General features: G+C 36.9%; 1 protein-coding gene across 1 annotated transcript; it reads left to right on the top strand.

The window, feature by feature from the left end:
• Nucleotides 1-163: 163 nt before the first annotated feature.
• Nucleotides 164-14,030, top strand: LOC145770324 (L-rhamnose-binding lectin CSL2-like). Its single transcript, XM_082581924.1, has 7 exons — nt 164-421; nt 2,229-2,358; nt 3,061-3,264; nt 3,812-3,937; nt 7,386-7,488; nt 11,348-11,592; nt 12,520-14,030. The coding sequence occupies exons 2-7, from the start codon at nt 2,289-2,291 to the stop codon at nt 12,522-12,524; spliced, it is 753 nt and encodes a 250-aa protein (XP_082438050.1). The 5' UTR covers nt 164-421; nt 2,229-2,288; the 3' UTR covers nt 12,525-14,030.
• Nucleotides 14,031-21,852: the final 7,822 nt, after the last annotated feature.

The raw sequence follows: 21,852 nt of genomic DNA, 5'->3' as shown, positions 1-21,852 counted from the left end.
ATTATGAACGTTTGATGTTTTTTTGAAGTAATTCGAAAAGGTACAGGGTAAAGAATTATGGTTATATTTAAACATTAATTTAGCAATTTCTAGTTTGTGAATGTCTTTTATTTTTAGAACTTTTACCTGCTTGCAAAAGGATAAGATCATGTTTTCTTTGGCATTTTTCGGAAATAACGCTGCATTTTCTGAGTAAATTGCGGGCCCCCTAATTTGCGGGCCCTGTGCAATCACACGGTTTGCACACCCTAAAGACCGGCATTGAAAACAGCCATGGCTCTCTTTACCAAAAGAGGATATGCTTGCGTCAACGCACTCCAAAAATCGCCAATACTTCTCGAATTTTCCATTGCTCTTAGTTCAATGAACTGATCTTTTGCAAGGTCCTCATCAGTGAAAGTTCCAGTTCAACGAGGACAGGGTAACGTATCCATGCCGTATTTTTAATATTCTCTGCGGCTAAGCAGTATTGTTGAGTCTCAACGGATATCGGAAGCTTCGTCTTGTTAGAAGTGTTCAGCAGTGTTTTAATTTCATAACCTCTGAAAGAGTTTTGCAATGCTTCCAAATGTCTGCACATTGTCCCTTAGAAAAAAAGAAACTTTCATTCGGTTATAGGCAAATTGTTCGTAAACAGTTGTTCGTAAAACAATTCTTCGAAAACAGTTGTTCGTAAAACAATTGTTCGTAAACAGTTACTGGTGAAATGAAATCCGTAAAACAATTCTTCGTAAAGCATTTCTTTGTATAGGCTACATCAAATCTTAATTGCATGCACGAAGAAATGCTTTGGGAAGAATTGTTTTACAAAGAATTGCTTTTACGAAGAATCGTTTACGAAGAATTGTTTACGAAGAACTGTTTTACGAAGAACTGTTACGAAGAAAACGTCGGACACCCTTTCATTCGAAGTTCAAATAAGCGCTTCAAAACTTGTCACCTTGACAGCCAGCGAACTTCTGTATGATAGAGGAAAACTTCATGTTCCGCTCCCATTTCTTGACATGACCTCTTGAATATTCGATGGTTCAAAGTACAAGCTCTGATACAATTAACGATTTTCACACTACCAGACAAAATTTCTTTCAAATTTGTTGGGGGAGTTTTCGATGCTAATGCTTGGCGATGTAAAAGCAATGAGTAGCGATGACCTGAGGAAAATCATCGGTGTTGTTTGAACTTAATCTATTTTCTTTTGAAAAATTTATTCCATTTTTGAAATTATACACTAAGATTTCCATTGGACCTTCATGGACCCCCTAAAACTAGTCTGCGGACCCCTCAGGGGTCCAATACGATAACAAATACATTGCTAATCAGAGTGTAAATTTTCAACTGCTTTTTTATAATAGCTATTTATTATTTATAAATGTTGTGTTTTATAAAGAATGTGAAATAAAATTTTAATAATGGTACAAAATGTTTCAACATGCCTATTACTTTATTTTGTTTGGTTTGACATCTCAGCAAATAACAGTTTGAATGTCATTCGGAACATAAAATTTGGAAACTGAGAGTTGGAAGATATTGAAGGGCAGCTTTATGGAAGCCAATGCTTTATCAATTTTTTATCAAACTGATTTTATTCACTTGCTTGGATATAACAAATTTTCAAACATATTTTGCGTCACTTTTTTTTCCTTTTTGTTTCCTACCGTAAAATTATAAAAACGTTGGTTTAACCTAATTTTTTTTTAATAGTTAAAGAAGTTATTTTGATATTTAAATGAACCCTGTTACATATGTTTTCTCTTTAAAGGTAATATACTGTACTGTATATTTACTCTAAAATGTATGATTGTATATTAGGACTAGTTTTCCGATTTACTCAAGAAACTTTCTTCTAGTTGACACAGTATTTAAGATAGTAATACAAGGAAGGAAAACGTTCGTTGGATCTAATTGACCTTTCATTAACCAATTTAACATAAAAGCAGCCACCAAAAATCTTCTTACTGCAGTTTCAAATTCCAAAAACAATAACTCTGTACGATGGTCATGAAACGGTCATTAGGTAATCTAAAAAAGAATGCAGAATTTTGTGCCTGCATTCAAATCCAATTAACGTGAATAAATTGAAATACAGGTGTGCAAACGCGAAGACTCGTGATACGAAAAAAACTTTCTGATTTGCAACTTTGGCTTGCACTTATTTTCAATTTTTTACTGACTCACTTGTCTGGATGAGCTCATAGGCTATAATCTTTTTTCTTTATTTTTAATTGCAGTTGCAAGTGTGTCTGTGTTTTTTTAAACTCTTGTGATCAAAAAAAGAGATCTGTAAGAAAATGCCGAATCGTCTGTCTTTCATGCTGTTGGCGTTGTCTGTGTGTTTTCACAAATTCAGTGAAAGTACTGGTAAGTATTGCAACTACGTTTCAACATGCTCATTGATACATTCTTGAATTGCATTCATTGTATAATGTAATTCCAATGTGTAGACATAGACTCGTATCTTTGTAGCACGCTGTTGTCAAAGTTTTTTGTTCCACTTGTATTAGAGCAATATCTATTCTATTTTCTTTACAATCTTTATTTTTGCTGAACATAAACTACTGCATCTGATTAGCTGCTCAAACTTTTACGCCGTGACTTCAATCTTTGACCTTATTACTCTACTCGACATATTAGTGTAATTGTAGATTGGATTTCAAAGCATATGTTTCTAAGCCAAGACAGTGTCACTCTGTCCGATTTTTCGAGTGAAGAGAATTTGAATAATTCCGATTTTGTCATAGCTTATATTTTTGATGTCGATGTGATTATGACTGTTTATGTATTTGATCAGAGTTATAAGCATCTCTTAAAAGAACATTGGACCACCTCTTGCAAAGTTTGTCTAATGTTTAGCCTTAATATACTTCATTTAAATGTTTTGTCAAACACAAACAGTTTTGGCTACGACAAAACATGCCAAAGTGTTTGTCAGACAAAGTTATTGTAAATTTCACAATATACTGTACAGTATAGGCATAAATCCTAGTTTTTTTTCAAAAGTCTTATTTTTTATCAACTCTAGAATAAGCTTTCCTAAAAGTCAAATCTAAATAAACTTTGCAGAACTTGTTTCGATGTTGCGTGCGGATAAAGATGATTGCTATTGTACCCAAAAAGGCACTGCTTTCATTCCTTGCACCTTTCCATTCACTTACAACGAAGTCACTTACAACCAGTGCACAACTATAAATAGTCCCAATAAACCGTGGTGTTCTTATAATGCGGAACATCTGTATAATCAATGGAATTATTGCCATAAATGCCCAGGTAAAACTACTAAATAAAACATATACATTTTGGTTTTCGATTTCGTCATTTACTTGACGAACCTCCTAAGAAACTCGAGTTGCTAAGCGATCTGTTCCCGACGGCCCTCCCTATTACGCACTGGTAATCTTGATGCAATTATACTAACTTAAACATAATTGCACTACTTCCACCAACACGTTCTACAGCCATAGATACTGTATGTTATAAAAAGGGTTTAGTTGTACAACTCAAACACAATACAAATATTCTTAAAATTGAATAACGACAAGCTGTTTCAATACAGTTTTAAGTTTCAATCAGTTTTTGTAACAAGCAAATAAATCATCCTTTTAAAATTACAAATTTGTATAAGACAGGCAAGACACAACAATACAACAGGGTTGAGCAATGAGCATCACAGAGTAATGCTTCACAGAGTAATTACATGAGTAATGCTCATTGCTCAATGCTCAACCCTGTTGTATGGTTGTGTCTTGCCTGTCTTTGGTACGAGAAATCAAAGTTTCTCTCGAAACTAGATTTATATAAATCGCTCTTATTGCAGGCGTAAAACAAGAGTGTTCACATAATCCTTGTCAAAATAAAGGACTATGCATCGGGTATAGAAACTGCATCGTGAACTACAGATGTGTTTGTCCGGACGGTTATACTGGAAGAGACTGTGAATCATGTGAGTGATCAATTATACAAGTCTGGCATTCATGAAATCCTCAAAGTTTTTCTAATATCACAATACGTACAAAATGATAAAACTAGCTAGATTTACCATGTTGTGTTGGTTTGTTTAAGTTTAAAAAACAGCCAGAGATCACGAAGACCTCAATGGGCTTATGTAGCTTATCAGAAAATCGATCTGCAAATGTTGAATGAATGTAAGATTGTGTAAAATAGCTTTGTCGAAGATGTCAGAAAATGCAAAGCAGATAAATTTATTCTCTAAATAAAACAAAAATCAAACTTGCAAGAACAATTTGACCCTGGTTATGCGTCCAATGTGTTAAAAATACAAGCTAAAAGAAAAGCATCATTTGTCTAAAAACACAACACAAGGATTGGAAAGTAGGCTATTCGTAAAATCGCGGCAGCCAAATAAATAGAGTTGCTGCGGCTAAATTAGAGCAAGATTCTTATATGATTAAAGCTTTGTTAACCAAAAACAAGACGGTGTTTCGTGGTCTCAAGTTACTCAACCATTAAACTTTGACAATGGTGATTTATTGTCACAGCTCGAGGAATCGACCTCTATGTGCAACAACCATTAAAGCATTTCGAAACCCAATCAAATTAACGAATTTTGTGATGAGAATAAAAAAAGTCTCAAGCAGAAGAGTTTCGTTTAACTCTGTATTATAATTTGCTCGCCTTCTTCTTCTGGTTAAATGCCCACTTAAAGTGGGGTTACCGGTGCAGATTGCAGTCCTCCACATCACTCTGTATGCAACATCTTCTTCTTTCACTCTCATTGTTTTGGATTATAATTTATTACATTTAGGTTAGGTTTTTAGGTTAGACATTATAATTTACTCGCCTAATTGTTTTTTTTTTGGCGGTGGAATGGCGTAGCGGATGAGGCGTCGGCTTTCCAATAATTAAAACCTAGTTCGACTCCCAGCTTAAGCTGGTTGTTGATAACATCGCTCACCTCTGCCTAAACCCAAAGATGTAATAAATTGTGTGGGCATAATTGATGAAAAAAGGTGACCGAGAGAAAGGAACTGGCCACCTTACTCTCGTTAGTTCCGATGGCTTATTACAAAAAGAATCTTATCTTCTCATCCCTGACACTTGTAATCAAGTATGGGACTCCATCTTTACTTTTAATCAATTTTAACATAGAAACTTGATCATACTTTGAGCTTTAACCAACAACAGAATCAGAACTTTATCATTTTTACGAAGTTTTAAAATTCAACGAAACATTTATTTTAGGTGTTGCTCAACCGTGTTCATCTAATCCAGGGGTGGGCAAACTACGGCCCGCGGCCACATGCGGCCCGCGAGACCATTTTATGCGGCCCGCCGGCACTTGCAGAAACTCCTACTCATCACTTATTGTTTTAATTAAACAGGTTACATAACAAAATATTATTCCCTTTACGAGTGTGTTTTTCTCTTCACTTTCAGTGCGTAAACACACACACCTCAGTTTCAGCGTGTAAACACACACAAGCATTCAATGTGATTTTAGTACCAACGTAGTTGATGAAGAGTGGAGGTTGGACTTTAGGTTTGCCATTGATATCATGGAAATGTTGAACGAATTGAATGTAAAACTTCAGGGCAATGGTTTATTTGCACACGAGATGTACGTCCACGTTAAATCACTCCAAATGAAGCTGTCATTGTTCCTCAGACTTATTCCTCAAATAAACAAGTCGAACAACAGGTCTTTGATGACAAACACCAACTTGCATGATGTTATGAGGATATCTACCAGCAAACTTGCTCCCAATTTGCAGAAGATTGTGAAAAACTGTGAACAGTTGCACAAGTCTCATTAACTTTAAGTTTCTGGGCAGCCGATTTGTAGCAAGAATTGACAGCGATAGACGCGTATTTCTCCCATGAGGCTAGGCTCATCAGTATCGCACCGTATTCTTGCCACTGATGGCGCGATACTGACGAGCCCAGCCTCATGGGCGAAACACGTGTCTATCGCTGTCAATTCTTGCTACAAATCGGCTGCCCAGAAACTTATCGTTTATTGGAGGTCTGAATGGCTAGCGTGGAAGCTACACCGTTATGGTTAGCGAATCACAACTGCTGCTCGCTGTACTAGTGAGTGCTCAGCCTTGTGCTGACGGCCGGGAAGAACGCTTCTTCTTCGCAAGTCTCATTAACTTTTGTGATGATGATTGCATAGCTTTAAACGTAACTGAGTGTGAAATACAAAAATTGTGTTTAATATGAATATGCGTTTATTTACACACCGGGTAAATTTTCCTACTTTGTAATGAGAGTGTGCGGCCCCCGGCTGCAACATTTTTTCAAATGTGGCCCTCAGTACAAAAAGTTTGCCCAACCCTGATCTAATCCATGTCAAAATGGTGGAACTTGTACAGCAGCAAATTCATGTGTCGACTACACATGCACTTGTCCAAATGGTTACACCGGAAAAGATTGTGAAAGATGTACGTGATAAGTTAATTGTAACTGCATTAGCAGACTGGCATATTTTTTGTGAAGTCGCTTTTACATCAAATATTTTTTCATTATTTGAGTAATATTATTTCAGAAATAGCTTACACTTATTTTGGCTTGTCCTATTAGATGATGAGCTGAATCAAAAACTCTGTTTTAATCATGCCTTTGGTCTGTATTATTTTCTTCATACTACGTGAATCTACTTTAGTTGATATTAACTATATAATCCATCTGGAATTTTTAATGCAGCTCCAACCAAAATTTAACTTGAAACAACTATTCTTGTATTATAAACGTGGTACTAATTCACAAAATAAGCATTATAAAATTACAATTTAACAGAAAAGCAACATTTACTGTTAAAAGAAACCATAGCAATTTGAATGCGTTAGTTCTAAAATCGCGTTAAATGAGCAAATAGAATTGTTGCGCTATATGTTGAACAAGCTTTTTACGAGGTTAAAGGTTTTTAGATAAATAGGGAATGGTCTTTGACAGTCTGAACCCCATAACTTCAAATAGTATTTTGGTTAACGGCGTGAGAATTTTTCGTTGATGAATTTTTCGTTGTTTTCATCATCATGCACAAACTCTTCTATATTATGCTTTTGTCTATTGGAATATTCAATGCTTTAAAGCTGCCCAATAGATCAGCTCTGAAATAGATCTGCCCAAAACTCTGTTCATCAGCTCCACCACTCAACGTTAGCAATTCCGCCATGTTGAAAGCATTCTATATTGTAGCATCCGATATTGCGTCCCAGAAAGCTTGATAGATTGAGCTGGATCTAGCATATGAGCAGTTATTTGCTGATCTTTGCCTTTTCACCAATCTTGTAGAAATCAAAAACATTTTTGAGATATAACTGCAGACTGTGCACACCGTTTCGGCCTCCCAGCCTCGTCAGTGCAGTGTTTACACTGGAATGGCCATTGGGGTTAAACTAATGAAATCTTTTTGTTTGGTGATACAGCTCGGAATGTGATTTGTGAGAAATCCAAGAAAACTGTGCAATGTCCTACAGGTCAAGTGATAAAGGTAACCAGTGCCTTATACGGACGCAAAGACGAACAGATGTAAGATCATTGAATAACAATTATGAGTAACTTACGTAGTCTTTTTAAGTCATCACTACGGTCAGTAACAAGTCTTACTTTTTACTGGTGCAGAAAGTTGTAGAAAGTTTGCTAGTGGTGAAAATATTTTGGTTGGTTGGTTTGAATCTTTATCTTCGGACTGGCAAAGCCTTGATAGGTTATTTCTGGTAGTTTCGCATACTTGTAGAAGCTCTTGACGCAGGGCCGGGTACCGAGATTGACGGAGTGAAGTATTCCGAGTGATGAAGTGTTGTTGCCGTGGAGTTATTCCATTCACTAGGTGCAGCTTAAATGGAGAGCAGTCCTGAAATGTGTTGCTCAAGCCCACACCCAAAGGGTCGAACCAGCGTCGCATGATCTTGAGCCGGGCGCGTAACCACTGAGCTAACAGGGCGGACGAAAAAATTGCACAATATCATCAGACTGTAAAGTCATAAATAGGCATATTCTTTGTTTAAGGTCATCAAATTCAAATATATCAATATTTGTTTTGATTTTAAACTGTAACACTAATGTTGCCGAGACTGACTGAGTGAAGTTTCCGATTGTTGTTAGTAATAATACTAATGTTATGGTTTTATTTATTGTCACTCTACAACAGCTAAGGTTCTAGCGACAGGGCTCATTTTTAGTTTGTATCAGGTTTACGATGTCATCACATTATTACCCGATTCATTCTCACTGCGCTATGCAGGATAGAACACAATCGGTACCGTTTTTAAAGTCTGCGGTTTGACCCGACCTGGAATCGATCTCAGATCTACCAGCACCAGAGCGGAAGGCGAAACCACTCGGCCACTGAGCTGGTGATTGTTGTTAGTGTTTTAGCCTGTGAGTTGCTCCATCCAATAAAAGCGCTGAATAATGAGCTGTCCTTGCAGTGCCTTGCTCAAGCACGCGCCTCGAAAGTTGAATGCTTTTGGTTTGATCTTGCTCCTTCTTTGTTTTAAGGCATTTGCATAACCGATCCAGCAATGGGACAACTCAAGTAGCTCAAATAAAATTTTTAATTTTTTAAACGCAACGCTATTGCCACATCTTTGAAACGTGCATTTGCAGTTTTGAAACCATCAACGATCTTTCCAAACAGACATTTTCCTGACACAAAGATTGCGTAGCACATGAAATTGCATTCGAACGATTATTGATTGGATGCATTGAACATTTAAACCTTTTTAGTTTTTTTTTTTTCATTTTTAAGAGAAACAGAAGTGTTTTCACTTTGCGAGTAGCTTATGATATTGTTTCCCACCAGACCTACTTTGCATCACGGCAGCGTCATGTTCATTCTTTTGTACTTTATGACAAATTTCACTTTGATCTTTAAATCTTAAGCAAAAACCGCTGCGTTATTTATAGTCGTAATAATAATATCATAAATCGCCATAATAATATAATAATAGTAATAATAATGGTTCTGCAAGCACAGTAGGCCTGGTGCTTTTTACCTCACATCATAAATTACATATTTGATACATTTAATTTTATTTCCATTCGAAACGAAAAAAAGGAAATTTTACGCTTAAACAAAATTCCACTTTGACTGGTATCCGACATATTTTGTGTCAGATGTCACAAGCTCTAACTAAGTAATAAGTATCGTCAACTAGTAATAAGTATCGTTGTATCGTCAACTCTTGGGCTCCAAGGTATGGAATAATGTTTACAACATAATTGTTTTGACATCTGCTAGCCGCTATCCTGCTATCAGCTATATCAGCGATCCTTTCCCTGAGTTTCTTTTATTTCCTCATACTTTCAACAATCAATCTACTTTCAATTGGTTAATAAAGTGTCTCATTGGAGATATCTCTTTGTCCCATTAGTAAGCTATGTAGGGGAAGGAAAGGTAATTACAAAAATTACGTGACACAAATTATTGGTTTTATACTAAAATGAAAATCTGATCCCTTATCAGGCCCGTAGCCAGCCGGGGGCCAGGGGCGGCCTCGCCCCCCTGAAAAAAATTTTGCCCCCCCTGGGCAAAATCCCATTTGCCCATCTTTCCCGTTGCAGAGCTCCATTTAAATTTTTTCGCCCCCCCCCCCCCTAAAAAAAGTTGCCCCCCCCCTTTGCCCTGCGGTCTGGCTACAGCCCTGTCCCTTACACACTTTTTTAAAAAAAAATTACTTTTCTATTTTTGTTACTTTTTTTAATTGAAATTTTAAAAACGTCACACAAATGTATCAATTTACCTTGCACGGAAGGTAAATTGATACACAAATTGATACATATTTGTTAAATTTACCTTCCGTGCAAGGTAAATTGATACACCCGGAAGGTAATTTGATACAGTAAAACTAATACAGAAATCCCCTTTTGACAGCAAAACAATAAAATTTAATATGTGGTTGGTGTGCTTGGGTGCAAAGATGACTGTTGAGGCCCATGTGTGAGGCAAAGCTTCTGTTGCAGGATGGACATGGGAAGGATGATTGGCTGGAGTTCTTATTCAAGATTCAGGCCTTACGCTGTTCTCGTTTTTTTGAAAGCAGATAGCTTGTAAGCCTACGAAAGCCAATATAATAGCTGCTTCCCAAAGTAGCCGGTTTAGTTAAAGAAGAATAACTTATTTAAATCAACTAAATCAATCCTTCTGCTACATGTATCAATTTATCTTTTTCAAAAAAAAAATATAAAATTTTGATTATTGTATGCTTGGATGCACATTGCACATTGCAAAAAAGAAACATGACATGCCCTTGAAGCCTTATCAATAAACTGTTAAATGAGTTTGGTTTCATCTTTGTGGAACTTTTCTTCCATTTCTTGTTGAGGTTAGGGTTGTGCTGCTTTATTTGGAGTGCCTCATGAATAAAGCACTCCAAATAAAGCAGCACAACCCTAATCTCAACAAGCAATTATTCGCTGGAGGAGCATCGTTCTTGTTAAATTTGTATTTTCTTACAGACGAGAATAATCATGAGCTAAAAACTTTACAAAAATACTCAAAAAACACACTTTTCCTATTTTATGCCACAAAAGCACGACATAGCTGCAAGATGTCATTTTTGTAGGTATTATTTTCACAGACCTTCGACTTGGAGAGAATTTTCTAATAACATTTTTTGTACATTTCTGTGAAGGGGTGTATCAAATTACCTTCCCTTCCCCTAAGCAACCTATGGGATGGCATATTTTAATGATAGAAAAAAAACAAAAAAAAAGAACTTTGCATTCGTTACTGTTTTAATTTTATGAAGCAATGATTACCCCTTATAACACAGTTGGTTTAAGTCATAGTTTGCGTTGAAATAACGTTTTATTGCAAACAATGTCATTTTTGTCCTAAAGGTAGCACATCTCCTCTACGCACTTCTCTCTTCCATTATTGTGCAATTTTCAAAATCTTAGAAAATATAACCTAACCATTCTTTTTTCTCCAATAAAGCTCTTAAAATAAAATAACTATTGCTTTTAACAGTGTGAAAAACAAAATCTCTATTGATGTAGAGTTAACCTTACTAAAAACCAAACAAAATGCTCTTTCAAGCTTGATAGGCTACCTGAAAATTATGGTTTACTTGAAACCACACAAAGGCAAAACAGACTGAAGCAAAACTAACCTTTAACAATGGGGGATGAAAACCCCACCAAACTGTCTCAAATGCAGCGCCCCAAATAAGTAGACCATCTGTTATTGGAATACCCAGTAACCCAGCTTCAAGGAGGATATCATACAGCATGATCACCAATGCAACAATGTCCTCATGCCTTGGCTAAGTAAAAACTGCTTAGGCTTGTAATAAAACAACGTTTTACGAAACAACAACAAAATATTTACAGAAAAAGACATTGAAATATTGGAATTGTTGAATAATTGTATTTGTTTTGCCAGATGTCGTGGGAGTGGCGTCATGTTAAGAAATTGTGAAGCTGGCTTTTTGAGATGTTTCGGAGCTAACATCTTCACAAAGTGTGAAGCTAAGAATGCCCTGTCTATCATTGAAACAAAATGCAATGGATACAATTCCTGTGAAATTGATGCCAGCAACTCTGTGTTTGGTGACCCTTGTAGTGGAATCTTTAAGTATGTGGAGATGCAACACACTTGTGTTGCCAAAGAAGTGAAAGCGATCATCGGTAAGTACGAACAAGACACCATCACTTCTCCACCTGGTCAAGTCATCAATGTGCATACAAATTTTGCACAGTAAAAATGATATTTTCAAATATAGGTTATATGAAAGAAAGCAAATAATAATAATAATGCTTGTTTTTATATAGCGCCGTATTCATCGCAGAATGCGTTGCTCCTCAGCGCTTTACAAAGCAGACAGTGTCAAAGCAGCCGTATAGAGGCGCAATTATTACCCGAATCTTTTCCATTGCTCAGTGCCAAGCAGGAATTAGATTCAGTACATGGCGATCTATACTACTGGCCTTCCCAATGTGGCAACAGCCAAATAATGTGGGGGTACGAAAATTCAATTTACCCACTGAAATAAGTGTTAGAACATATAATCAGCAATTTTCATTGATCAAGTAATGTTTTTTAGCCTAAAAACTGTAAATACAGTGCCAAAACGTAATTAAGATGTAATATTATTAAATAAGTGGTAAGAAAGCAGAACAATAGCTACATGTTAAGAATACCATCAGAACCAAGATATCAACAGAATCAAGGTACACGAAATGAAGAGTGACCCAACTTTTAAAACACTCAGTAGCCTATACTCAGTAGCTCCAGAAGTATTTGTTTGTTAGTAATAATTCATGCAAAGACACCTTTTTTACGCCTAATACCTGTTAGTTGCCAAAACTTTGTAGGCCTCCACATTGTTTGGTTGTTGCGACGTTGGGAAGGCTAGTAGGCTACTAGTAGTATAGATCGCCATGATTCTGAATCTAGTTTCGGAAAAAAAAAGGTTAAGTATTTTCTCTTTATTGCCCAGAATTTCATTGTGTACCGTTGTACTATCCCATTGCGCCATTGATAGACTTCTGTTGTTATGCACATAAGTTGTTTCAGAAGCAGCAATAATATTGTTTATTCTATCATTTTTTTAGATTAATGGAAATGACTTCACAAATCCAAAAGAAGCAAATCAACTACCGGAATTGATGACGTTTTTTAATCATGTAGCTTACCATATTATCAATATTATCATGTATTATCAAGAATTCTTGCTCAAATATAATCAATTTCGCCGAACTGATTTTGCGCCAAATCATAGACCGCACATAAAACTCCCTCATTGCTACCAGAGTAAAAGTGTAGCAATGCAGGTCCATATCAAAATGCTGCGTTTACTTTTGAAACTTTTGCATTCTACGAAAATGAAGCATTGTCAAAAAATCTGTTAAATCAGAAAACTAAATTAAATAAAACCTGACTCAAATTGGGTTATAATTGTAATACTTAACGCGGGGCCTGTGCCTCACAAATGGGGTATGGCAAAATTTTGGTTGGTCGTGGAAGTTGAAGGTGATCTACCACTTTATTGACTTTCCTAATCACTATCCTAGTCTCGCATTTCAAATTGACTCGAGACACAAAATGCAAATATGCATCTTCACCATCAAATTAATTCAAACTCATTCGAATTGTTAAATAGCCTTTAGTAATAACTTTTAATAAACCTTGTGAAATGTCCATTTATATCTCATATCACACTTTAAGGAATGTAGTCGTAGAGAAAATAAACGCTTTTAAAACATGTAGTGGCTCTGGTGTGGCCCATGGCCACCTGGAGATGCGGCCTGATTTGTCACATTTTGCAAATTTTGATTACAGCTACTGCTAGTGCTTGACTGACATTTTTTAAGATGTTTTTACTTTTTGCGGTTTCCTAATGACATAAAACTTTTTGTTGCCTTGGGGAAGCAGTAGCAAATGAGAAAAAGTAAGTTGAAAAACGATAATTCAGACTGTTATTGAAAAATTAACAGTCTGACTAAAATCTTCGAAATCAAATTTTCTTTGTTTTTCAACATGTGAGGATGTTAAAACCTATTTTGTCATCTGGGGAAAAGAGTAAAGAAAGCGTAAAAATCTAATTTTTAGAAAAAATTATTTAAACGTTCGCCCAAAGTTAAAAAAACCTGGAAATTTCTGCAAAATGTGACAAATCAGGCCGTATCTTTAGGTGGCCATGTGTGGCCTGATTTTTTTTTAAAGAAAACAGTGGGGCCTGGGTCTAACAAGATTGAGAACCACTGGTCTTTAAAAATCAAAAGCAAAGTCTAAAGTATAAACTTTCTTGTTTATCAGCCCATCTCCAATGCCCTGGTTGTAATGTTCGTTCGTACAGTATCTGAAGTAGATGGTCACCACCAACTCGGTATTTAGGTAGGCTACCGATATAACGGGGAATGAGCAAAGAAATATATTATGATCCAATCAATTTGGATGTGACGAGCGGTTTTTTATGTATGCTCAAAGATGTATTAACCAAGATGTAATATTATTAAGTATGTAGATGTATTAACCAAAATCTACTTCTACTACATTGAAATACAATTTACTCAGTACCAAATCATGATCGAATAAATCATTGATTTAACAAAATGCATCAGAATATCATGATGGTCTTGTTGTGTTCAGTGAGCTAATGAAAAAGGAAAATGAAGTTGGTAGATATTTCTGTTCTGAAGTAGAAAGACAGCAATTCTTGCAGGCTAGTCAACTCACCCACCAATTCTTCAATAAATAGTCAAATTAGATCTTTTTTTATGTCTGCAAAGTAAAAAGCTCTGACTTTGTTTGTTAGGCAATTCGAAATATTTTTCACTGAAACATTGTTCCAGACTCATTCGTCAGTCATAGGGTAGTTTGATTTCCTGTTAGGCTATAGTTTGATTAGTTGATTCTGGGAATCTTTAATTTTGAAATGAGAAAACCTCTTTGTAAGCTTAATCCTACCAGTTTTGTATGCGTGCGTAGAAGATTAATTATTATAGACGCAGACCGGAGAAATCTTTTATTCTTAAGGTGCTGTGTTTTGCAAAACCTCAAGCTCTCTCGCCGTGATTTTTTTATGTATAGTTTTCTAACTCTTTCGCGACCACGGACGTATACACACGTCCAGTGGCGTAGCTAGGGGGGGGGGGGCGGACCGCCCCGGGCGGCACGTCTGGGGGCGGCACTTTCAGACAGGACGTTTTGTTTTTTTGTTGATAATGCAAAAGTACACGAAAAATAAAAGCAAACAGAATGGCAACGTTCAAAACAGTGGCGTAGCCAGGAGGGGGGGTTACAACCCTCTCCTTTGGCACGCGTGTGACGTCACGATATTGAGAATGATGCTTTCAGTCTATATGTCTCTAAAACAAAGTTTGCCTCATTTTAAACGAAACTCCATTAAAAGAGCGAGTTTTGCCAATACCAAACATTCAAATATCTCAGCCAGGAATTAGCACCAAGAAAACGTAGAGACTTAGCTTTATTACCGAAAAATGCCCAAGAAAACATGATCTTATCCTTTTGCTATGCCACCGGACAGCACCATTTTACAGGAATATTTATACCAGGGGATTTATGCCCACAGTTTTGTTGAAAATGCTCTCAGAATGCACCAAATCCAAAGTAATTTTTCAAAAGTTTCTGCTGTAGGCCCCCCAGACCCCCCGCCGCTGGGTGACTTTAAGTCAATTAAAAAAATGGGGCGGCAAAATCTGAATCTTGAAGGGGTGGCAAAATCAGAATCCGGCCCGGGCGGCACATTCCCTAGCTACGCCACTGCACACGTCTTTGGATTTTTGCCATGATGACCAAGGACGTATCCATACGTCCAAGGTTAAAAGGTAGCCTATTTCAAGCAAAAAATGTAAATGATAGCAGATCCATTGTCTTTACGTGTTCTTTTTTGGCTAATTAAAAAAATATATATTTTGGCGGTGCAGTTATCAGATGAGGACTTCTTAAAGATGGGGACAGTATATTTTTTATTTTTATTTCACTCATTGGAATTGGCAGTCAAAACTGGCTTGGCAACCCCTATGGCCATCTAAAGATATGGCCTGATTTTTCACATTTTGCAGAAATTTCCAGGTTTTTCTAACTTTGGACGAACGTTTAAATACATTTTTCTAAAAATTAGATTTTTACGCTTTCTTTATTCTTTTACCCAGATGATACAATAGGTTTTAACATCCTCACATGTTGATAAACAAAGAAAATTTGATTTCGAAGATTTTAGTCAGACTGTTAATTTTCAATAACAGTCTGATTTTGCGTTTTTCAACTTACTTTTTCTCATTTGCTACTGCTTCCCCAAGACAACAAAAAAGTTTTATGTCATTAGGAAACCACAAAAAGTAAAAACATCTCAAAAAATGTCAGTCAAGCACTAGCAGTAGCTGTAATCAAAATCTGCAAAATGTGACAAATCAGGCCGCATCTCCAGGTGGCCATGGCAACCCCTTACTATGGAATTTTTCGATCAAAAAGACTGTAAATTACGTAAACCTTTTTGCTTAAAATTTTCCAAATTTGTCCATAATTATTCTGCTGTACCTCCTAAAGCATTGCGAGCAGAAACGAAGTAAAATTTTTCTCAAGTGCAGAATTGTTTTGGCATTCGATTAAACTACATATAGGAACCAGCTCAGTGGCCGAGTGGTTTCGCCTTCAGCTCTGGTGCTGGTAGATCTGAGATCGATTCCAGGTCGGGTCAAACCGCAGACTTTAAAAACGGTACCGATTGTGTTCTATCCTGCATAGCGCAGTGAGAATGAGTCGGGTAATAATGTGATAACATCGTAAACCTGATATAAATTAAAAATGAGCCCTGTCGCTAAAAGACCTTAGTTGTTGTAGAGCGACAATAAATAAAACCATAACATTATTATTATTAAACTACATATATTTTCATATTATTGTATCATGCTTGGGTAGTAAAGATTGTAATGAAGTATACTTTTCTTCCAATTTTTAAGTTTTTTAGAAATTAGAAAAAATACCGTTTAGAAAGTTGCTAGTTGTACATTGAATGTTTTAAATTTTATTGCAAAGCTTTGCATCTTCGGGTAGCTGAAGATGTATGCTTTCATTTGATGTCAAGATTGTGCGTCTACATCGATCACATGAGATGTTTTTACGACGTAAATAGAACAGATTTTTGTGAAAAATGTCTGGTTATTTAGATTAAACGTCGTGACCTCGATGGTTGCGAAAGAGCTAAGAGCAAAACTTGACCTAGTCACGTTGTGCCTTGAATTGGTTTTACTTACACCACCATGAGAAGCAAGTTAACCAGTCTTTCCCACAAGTGATTGTACTTTCACAGCGTATTGCTGCGGGTGCGCTGTGATAAAGGTAGGTTTTTCACGAGCTTTCGGAACACAGTTTTGTAGTCATGTACGAGTGACAAATGGCATTGTCAAGGTGTTGTTGTTTTATAAGATCTCTTTTCTTCGGCTTGAGACTGCTGTCATGGCGTTATTATGTTTGCACACTCTGCACACTCTTGCACACTCTGCAGATGCGCGCAAATAACCATCACCACTACTGAAAGAATACAAGACAAGTGTTGCCATTGTTGTTTCAATCTTACAAAATACAGTAAGCTAAATGCAAAACGCCAAACAGAAAATCTGGAGCCAAACCAATATGAAAAAAGCCAAAATAAGGCCAAAATAAGGCCAAAAAGCCAAACCCAATTTTTTTGGCCAAACGACTTCAAAAAGGGCCACATTTGTGAATTTTAACCGTAAAAGGACCAACCTGGCAACTCCAATAGTAATGACCAACACACTAACATAGTCAACACTCTGTAGAATGTGTAGACACTTTTATTATGACACATATGCATGGTTTGTACATCATATACATCTTTAAGATTGACCAATGACGTCAAATATCAATATTCTGATACTTTGAGGTCATTGACCTCTCAAGGTCATCAGAGGTCAAATCTGACTTACCTCCCAATCTTTAAATGACCCTTATGGTATGTGCTAACACTGGTGAAAATTTCATGCTTTAGTCATAATTTGCACAATTGATTTGATTATGAGAGGTTATCAGCTGCACTATAAGAAAACAGGAATTTTAGAACACAGAAAATGCATATACCCCTACACTGAAGCTTGTTGGAATTATTTTTCCATGGAATTTTTTTTTTTAAAGCCGATGCAATTTAATTTATGCAACAATTGCTATGCATGCATTCAAATCGAGTCTAATTTGCAGACTATGTAGCCTATTGTTTATGTTATTCGTATATTTTGGTAAAAAAATGCAAGAGTTTTATGAATAATTACATTCTTCAGCTGTTCTGGTGGTTTAGTCAGAGTAGGCCATTGTAAAGCTGCGTGGTCTTGGTTGTTCATCAAAGTACGATGCGATGGGCGCAATTCTTGTGAAATTCATGCCTCCAACTCCGCGTTTGGTATCGATCCATGCCCTGGAAGCAACAAATATGTGAAGATGCAGTACTACTGCGTGCGCAGAACTCGTGAGTATTCAGCAGTTCAATTTGTTAAGCAGTTAATCGGTCAACTTCAGCTGGTTGACGTTTTATTTCTTATCAGCACATGCGTAATATAACATTTTGTGGACAAAGATTTTTTATGAAATTGCTCTCATCTTGTATGCAATGCACTAGCAAAATCTTGTAGAGAAAGAGCTTTACAATTGTAGCACTTTCAAAACGGTATACAGTATTTCCATAATCAGTTCTCTTTATTTTACTATTATCGTCACATCTGTTAACAAGATATCGACAACCACTATTTGTCATTCTCGCTAACCGGCCAGCGTCAGTAGTTCAAAGCCTCTACAGGCATGAGAACACCAGGAGTAAGCTGTCAAGCTTTCTTTGTCCAAGGATAAACATTGCTACGATCAAACAATCTATTAGCCTATACCACGGCGAGCTATAATAGAGGGCGCCATGGCCTATACCTTTCTCACCGCGGCGTTAAAAACATGTAGCCTATAATTTGTTCATCCATGAAACCAAGATAGGGAAATGGTAGATTATAAAAAAACTGTGTTTTGTCATATCCAGGCTTGCGTCCGGTGGTTGAAGATTTAAATTGAGTGGACGAGAAGGCAAGGAAGCCAATCTTCGTATCCACCAGGCATGCCTTTAAGTGCCCTGCCAAAGACACAGTCACGTGCTTTTGAACGGTGTCAAACCGCTATCCCTTCGAGTGCCGTAACAGAGCTAACAAAACGAACATTGTTTAGGCTTAATGCTGCCTATGCTACTATTTCATGTTATTCGTATGGCCTTATAGATGGTAGCCTACTAATACAGCACTGTATATCAAAAAGACTGCCCAAACCAAATACGATGCAAAGGAGAGCAGATTTAAGGAAAAGAAACAAATATTATCAAAATAATCTGTACTCAGGCGCGGATTTATGGGGGGCCCGGCCCCCCCCCCCCCGAAATTTTGTGGGGAATTGTTGAAATTGTAATGTTTCCGCATCAAATGGTTTGATATGCTTCTAAACAGACGATATTAGTCCCACGGCGGACTTAACTTATCCCGGAGAGGGATAATTTTTTGTTATTATTATGGTTGAAATTATTCATCGATTAGACTCCGTTGTTTTTTTTCATACAACATCAAATACATTTTAATAGCAACATTTGTTGGAGCTGACTCAGCTGAAACCAACGCTGAACAAAATGACGTCAGTTGAAACAATTTGAAACCTTGAATGGCTGTTTTATAATTTTTTGTCTTCATTATAACTTCATATAATTTGGGTAGAGAGGTAATTTTTTTTAAACTATAAACAGACACAACCCAGCAACAACACTACATTTAGCATTATAAAAACAAACGCAATAAGCTATCGTTTTCGGAAAGGGCTGTATGACTAGTCGAAAACGTTAGCTTATTGTTTTGCTGGGTTATGTCTGTTTATGATTATAATTCCAATCTATTACCGTATATTCCTGCAAACACTAGCGTACGCAGGGGGGGGCATTGGGCCATGGCCTCCCCTTCTAAAAATGTTTTAGTAGTTAACGACGTAGATTAAGGCATTTAATATTGTTTGGATTACAATGTTGTTTTATAGATGATGTTGTTGACAATGTTGTTTTATAGATGATGTTACGCCGTAGCCTACCCTCCGTACCCCCCTCTCATAGGCCTTGGCTTGAGGGTGGTTTAAGGTAGGCCTTCTTTTTCGTTCTATAGTTCAGAGTGCGGTAATTTTTGATTAAAGTTAAAATTGCATTCGATATTTAAACTTTCACAGAGTAGTTCGATTTATGCTTAATTAAGGTAATGACGTTGCCTATCATGATCGAACTATTATGGTTTTTACTTCTCCGTTTAGATCTACTATCATGATTTTCATATTCAGAATCGGTATCTGTACAGTGACATACGCAAAGACCGTGAGACTTGAGAGTCTATATTTCACCAACAGATAAGCTACCACCTTGGTCAGACTATACTTATAGAGTAGTATAAGGCAACTCTTGATAAAAAAAAAGTCAAATTATATCGAATGCCCCCCTCCCCACGGAACAAAATCCTGCGTACGCCACTGAACGTACCCTCAATACGCGTAATTCATTGGGTTTAGTAAGCCAACTACGTCATTTACGTAAGGCATTAAATGCGACGTTAAGAATGTTATGTCGTATCGTTTGTTTTCAATACAACATCTATCCATATGAGTAAACTAGCCGTTGCAAATTAAAACATTATCGTCAATGCAAGCTGAGTAGGCTACCTATGCCAGTAACCTATCAGCCAGTGGCGTAGCCAAGGAGGGGGGGGTTGGGGGTTACAACCTTCCCCCTTTGGCACGCGTGTGGCGTCACGATATTAAGAAGTATTAAGAATGATGCTTTCAGTCTCTATGTCTCTAAAATAAAGTTTAAAACGAAACTGCATTATAAAAGCGAGTTTTGCCAATACCAAACATTCAAATAAAACTCAGCCAGGAATTAGCAACAAAAAAACATAGAGAAAACAGAGAGAGACTGTTCACCAGGCATTTTATAATAAAAGTAATTTGCGTTCTTCTGGTGACTATTTATTATTTACGAAACGTCGGAAATACAAAAGCTAGTTATCATCTTTAACATCAGGAGGTAACCTAGTAAATAGTCACCAGAAGAACGCAAATTACTTTTATTAAAACATAGAGACTTAGCTTTATTACCGAAAAATGCCTAAGAAAACATGATCTTATCGTTTTGCTATGCCACCGGACAGCACCATTTTACAGGAATATTTATACCCACATTTTTGTTGAAAATGCTCTCAGAATGCACCAAATTTAAAGTAGTTTTTCAAAATTTTGTGGGGGAGACCTCCCAGATTTCCCCGCCGCTAGGTGTCGCCTTTGACGAGGACGCCGTCGGGCTTCGCCCGCCGGCCGTCAAAACCCCCCTTTTAAAATTACTGGCTACGCCACTACTATCGGCTATTATTAGCAAATGGGCGTTTTTTAACTTTTTTTGTTTCGACTCAAAAGCATTTTCAATGGCCCCCCCTTAAAAAAATCCTGCGTACGCCACTGCCTGCAAACATACAAATATCCAATTGGTCATGGACACTGCATACATGGTTTTAAACCAGGTTTCAAGTTTGCTTTGCATGCTTAGCAATTTTTATATAAGAAATAAATATTTTTTAAACATTCACAATTGATCAAAATGGCTGTTTTAATGCTTATTTTATAACATATCGTAACTTATATGTCGTAGTATCATTGTTTATATCTGTTTTATCTTTTTCTTTCTTTTTAATTGATTTTCAAACTTTCTTCCCCCCCCCCCCCCCCCCCCCGAAAAAACTCCTAGATCCGCGCCTGCCTTTACTCTCAATACATATTCTACAATGCAGCTTACTTGATATGCATTTGGAGCGTGTAGGCCTATATTGTATACAGCACTTGCTTTTTACTTTTGCAGGTTTGCGGAAGAATATTTAGCAACGTTACTACAGACGCTTATTGATCAGGACATTGATGGTTTTTTATGTAATTCAAGCTACCCCATAAAAATAATTTCATTCGGGAATCGTATTCATATCCATGATCATCATGTACTGCGTAGCCCAGGGGTGGGCAAACTACGGCCTCAGGGCCGCATGTGGCCCGCGAGACCATTTTATGCGGCCCGCCGGCACTTGCAGAAACTCCTAATCATCACTTATTGTTTTAATTAAACAGGTTACATGACAAAATATTATTCCCTTTACGAGTGTGTTTTTCTCTTCACTTTCAGTGCGTAAACACACATACGTCAGTCGCGCATGTATTGCAACATGTATTTGCTTGCTGTGCCGTGAGTCCGTGGCTGTTTTCAAGGAGTACAATTTAAAAAGACACAACCAAACCAAGCACGCAAACTTTGGACAAAATTTCACCAGTGAAGAAAAAAAACGGAAATGCTAAGAGCTAGTGAACAAGCTAAA

The sequence above is a fragment of the Aplidium turbinatum genome, chromosome 5 (assembly GCF_918807975.1).
Source record: "Aplidium turbinatum chromosome 5, kaAplTurb1.1, whole genome shotgun sequence".
In the NCBI taxonomy this organism is placed as follows: domain Eukaryota; kingdom Metazoa; phylum Chordata; class Ascidiacea; order Aplousobranchia; family Polyclinidae; genus Aplidium; species Aplidium turbinatum.
This window is presented reverse-complemented; position numbering and strand designations above follow the sequence as displayed.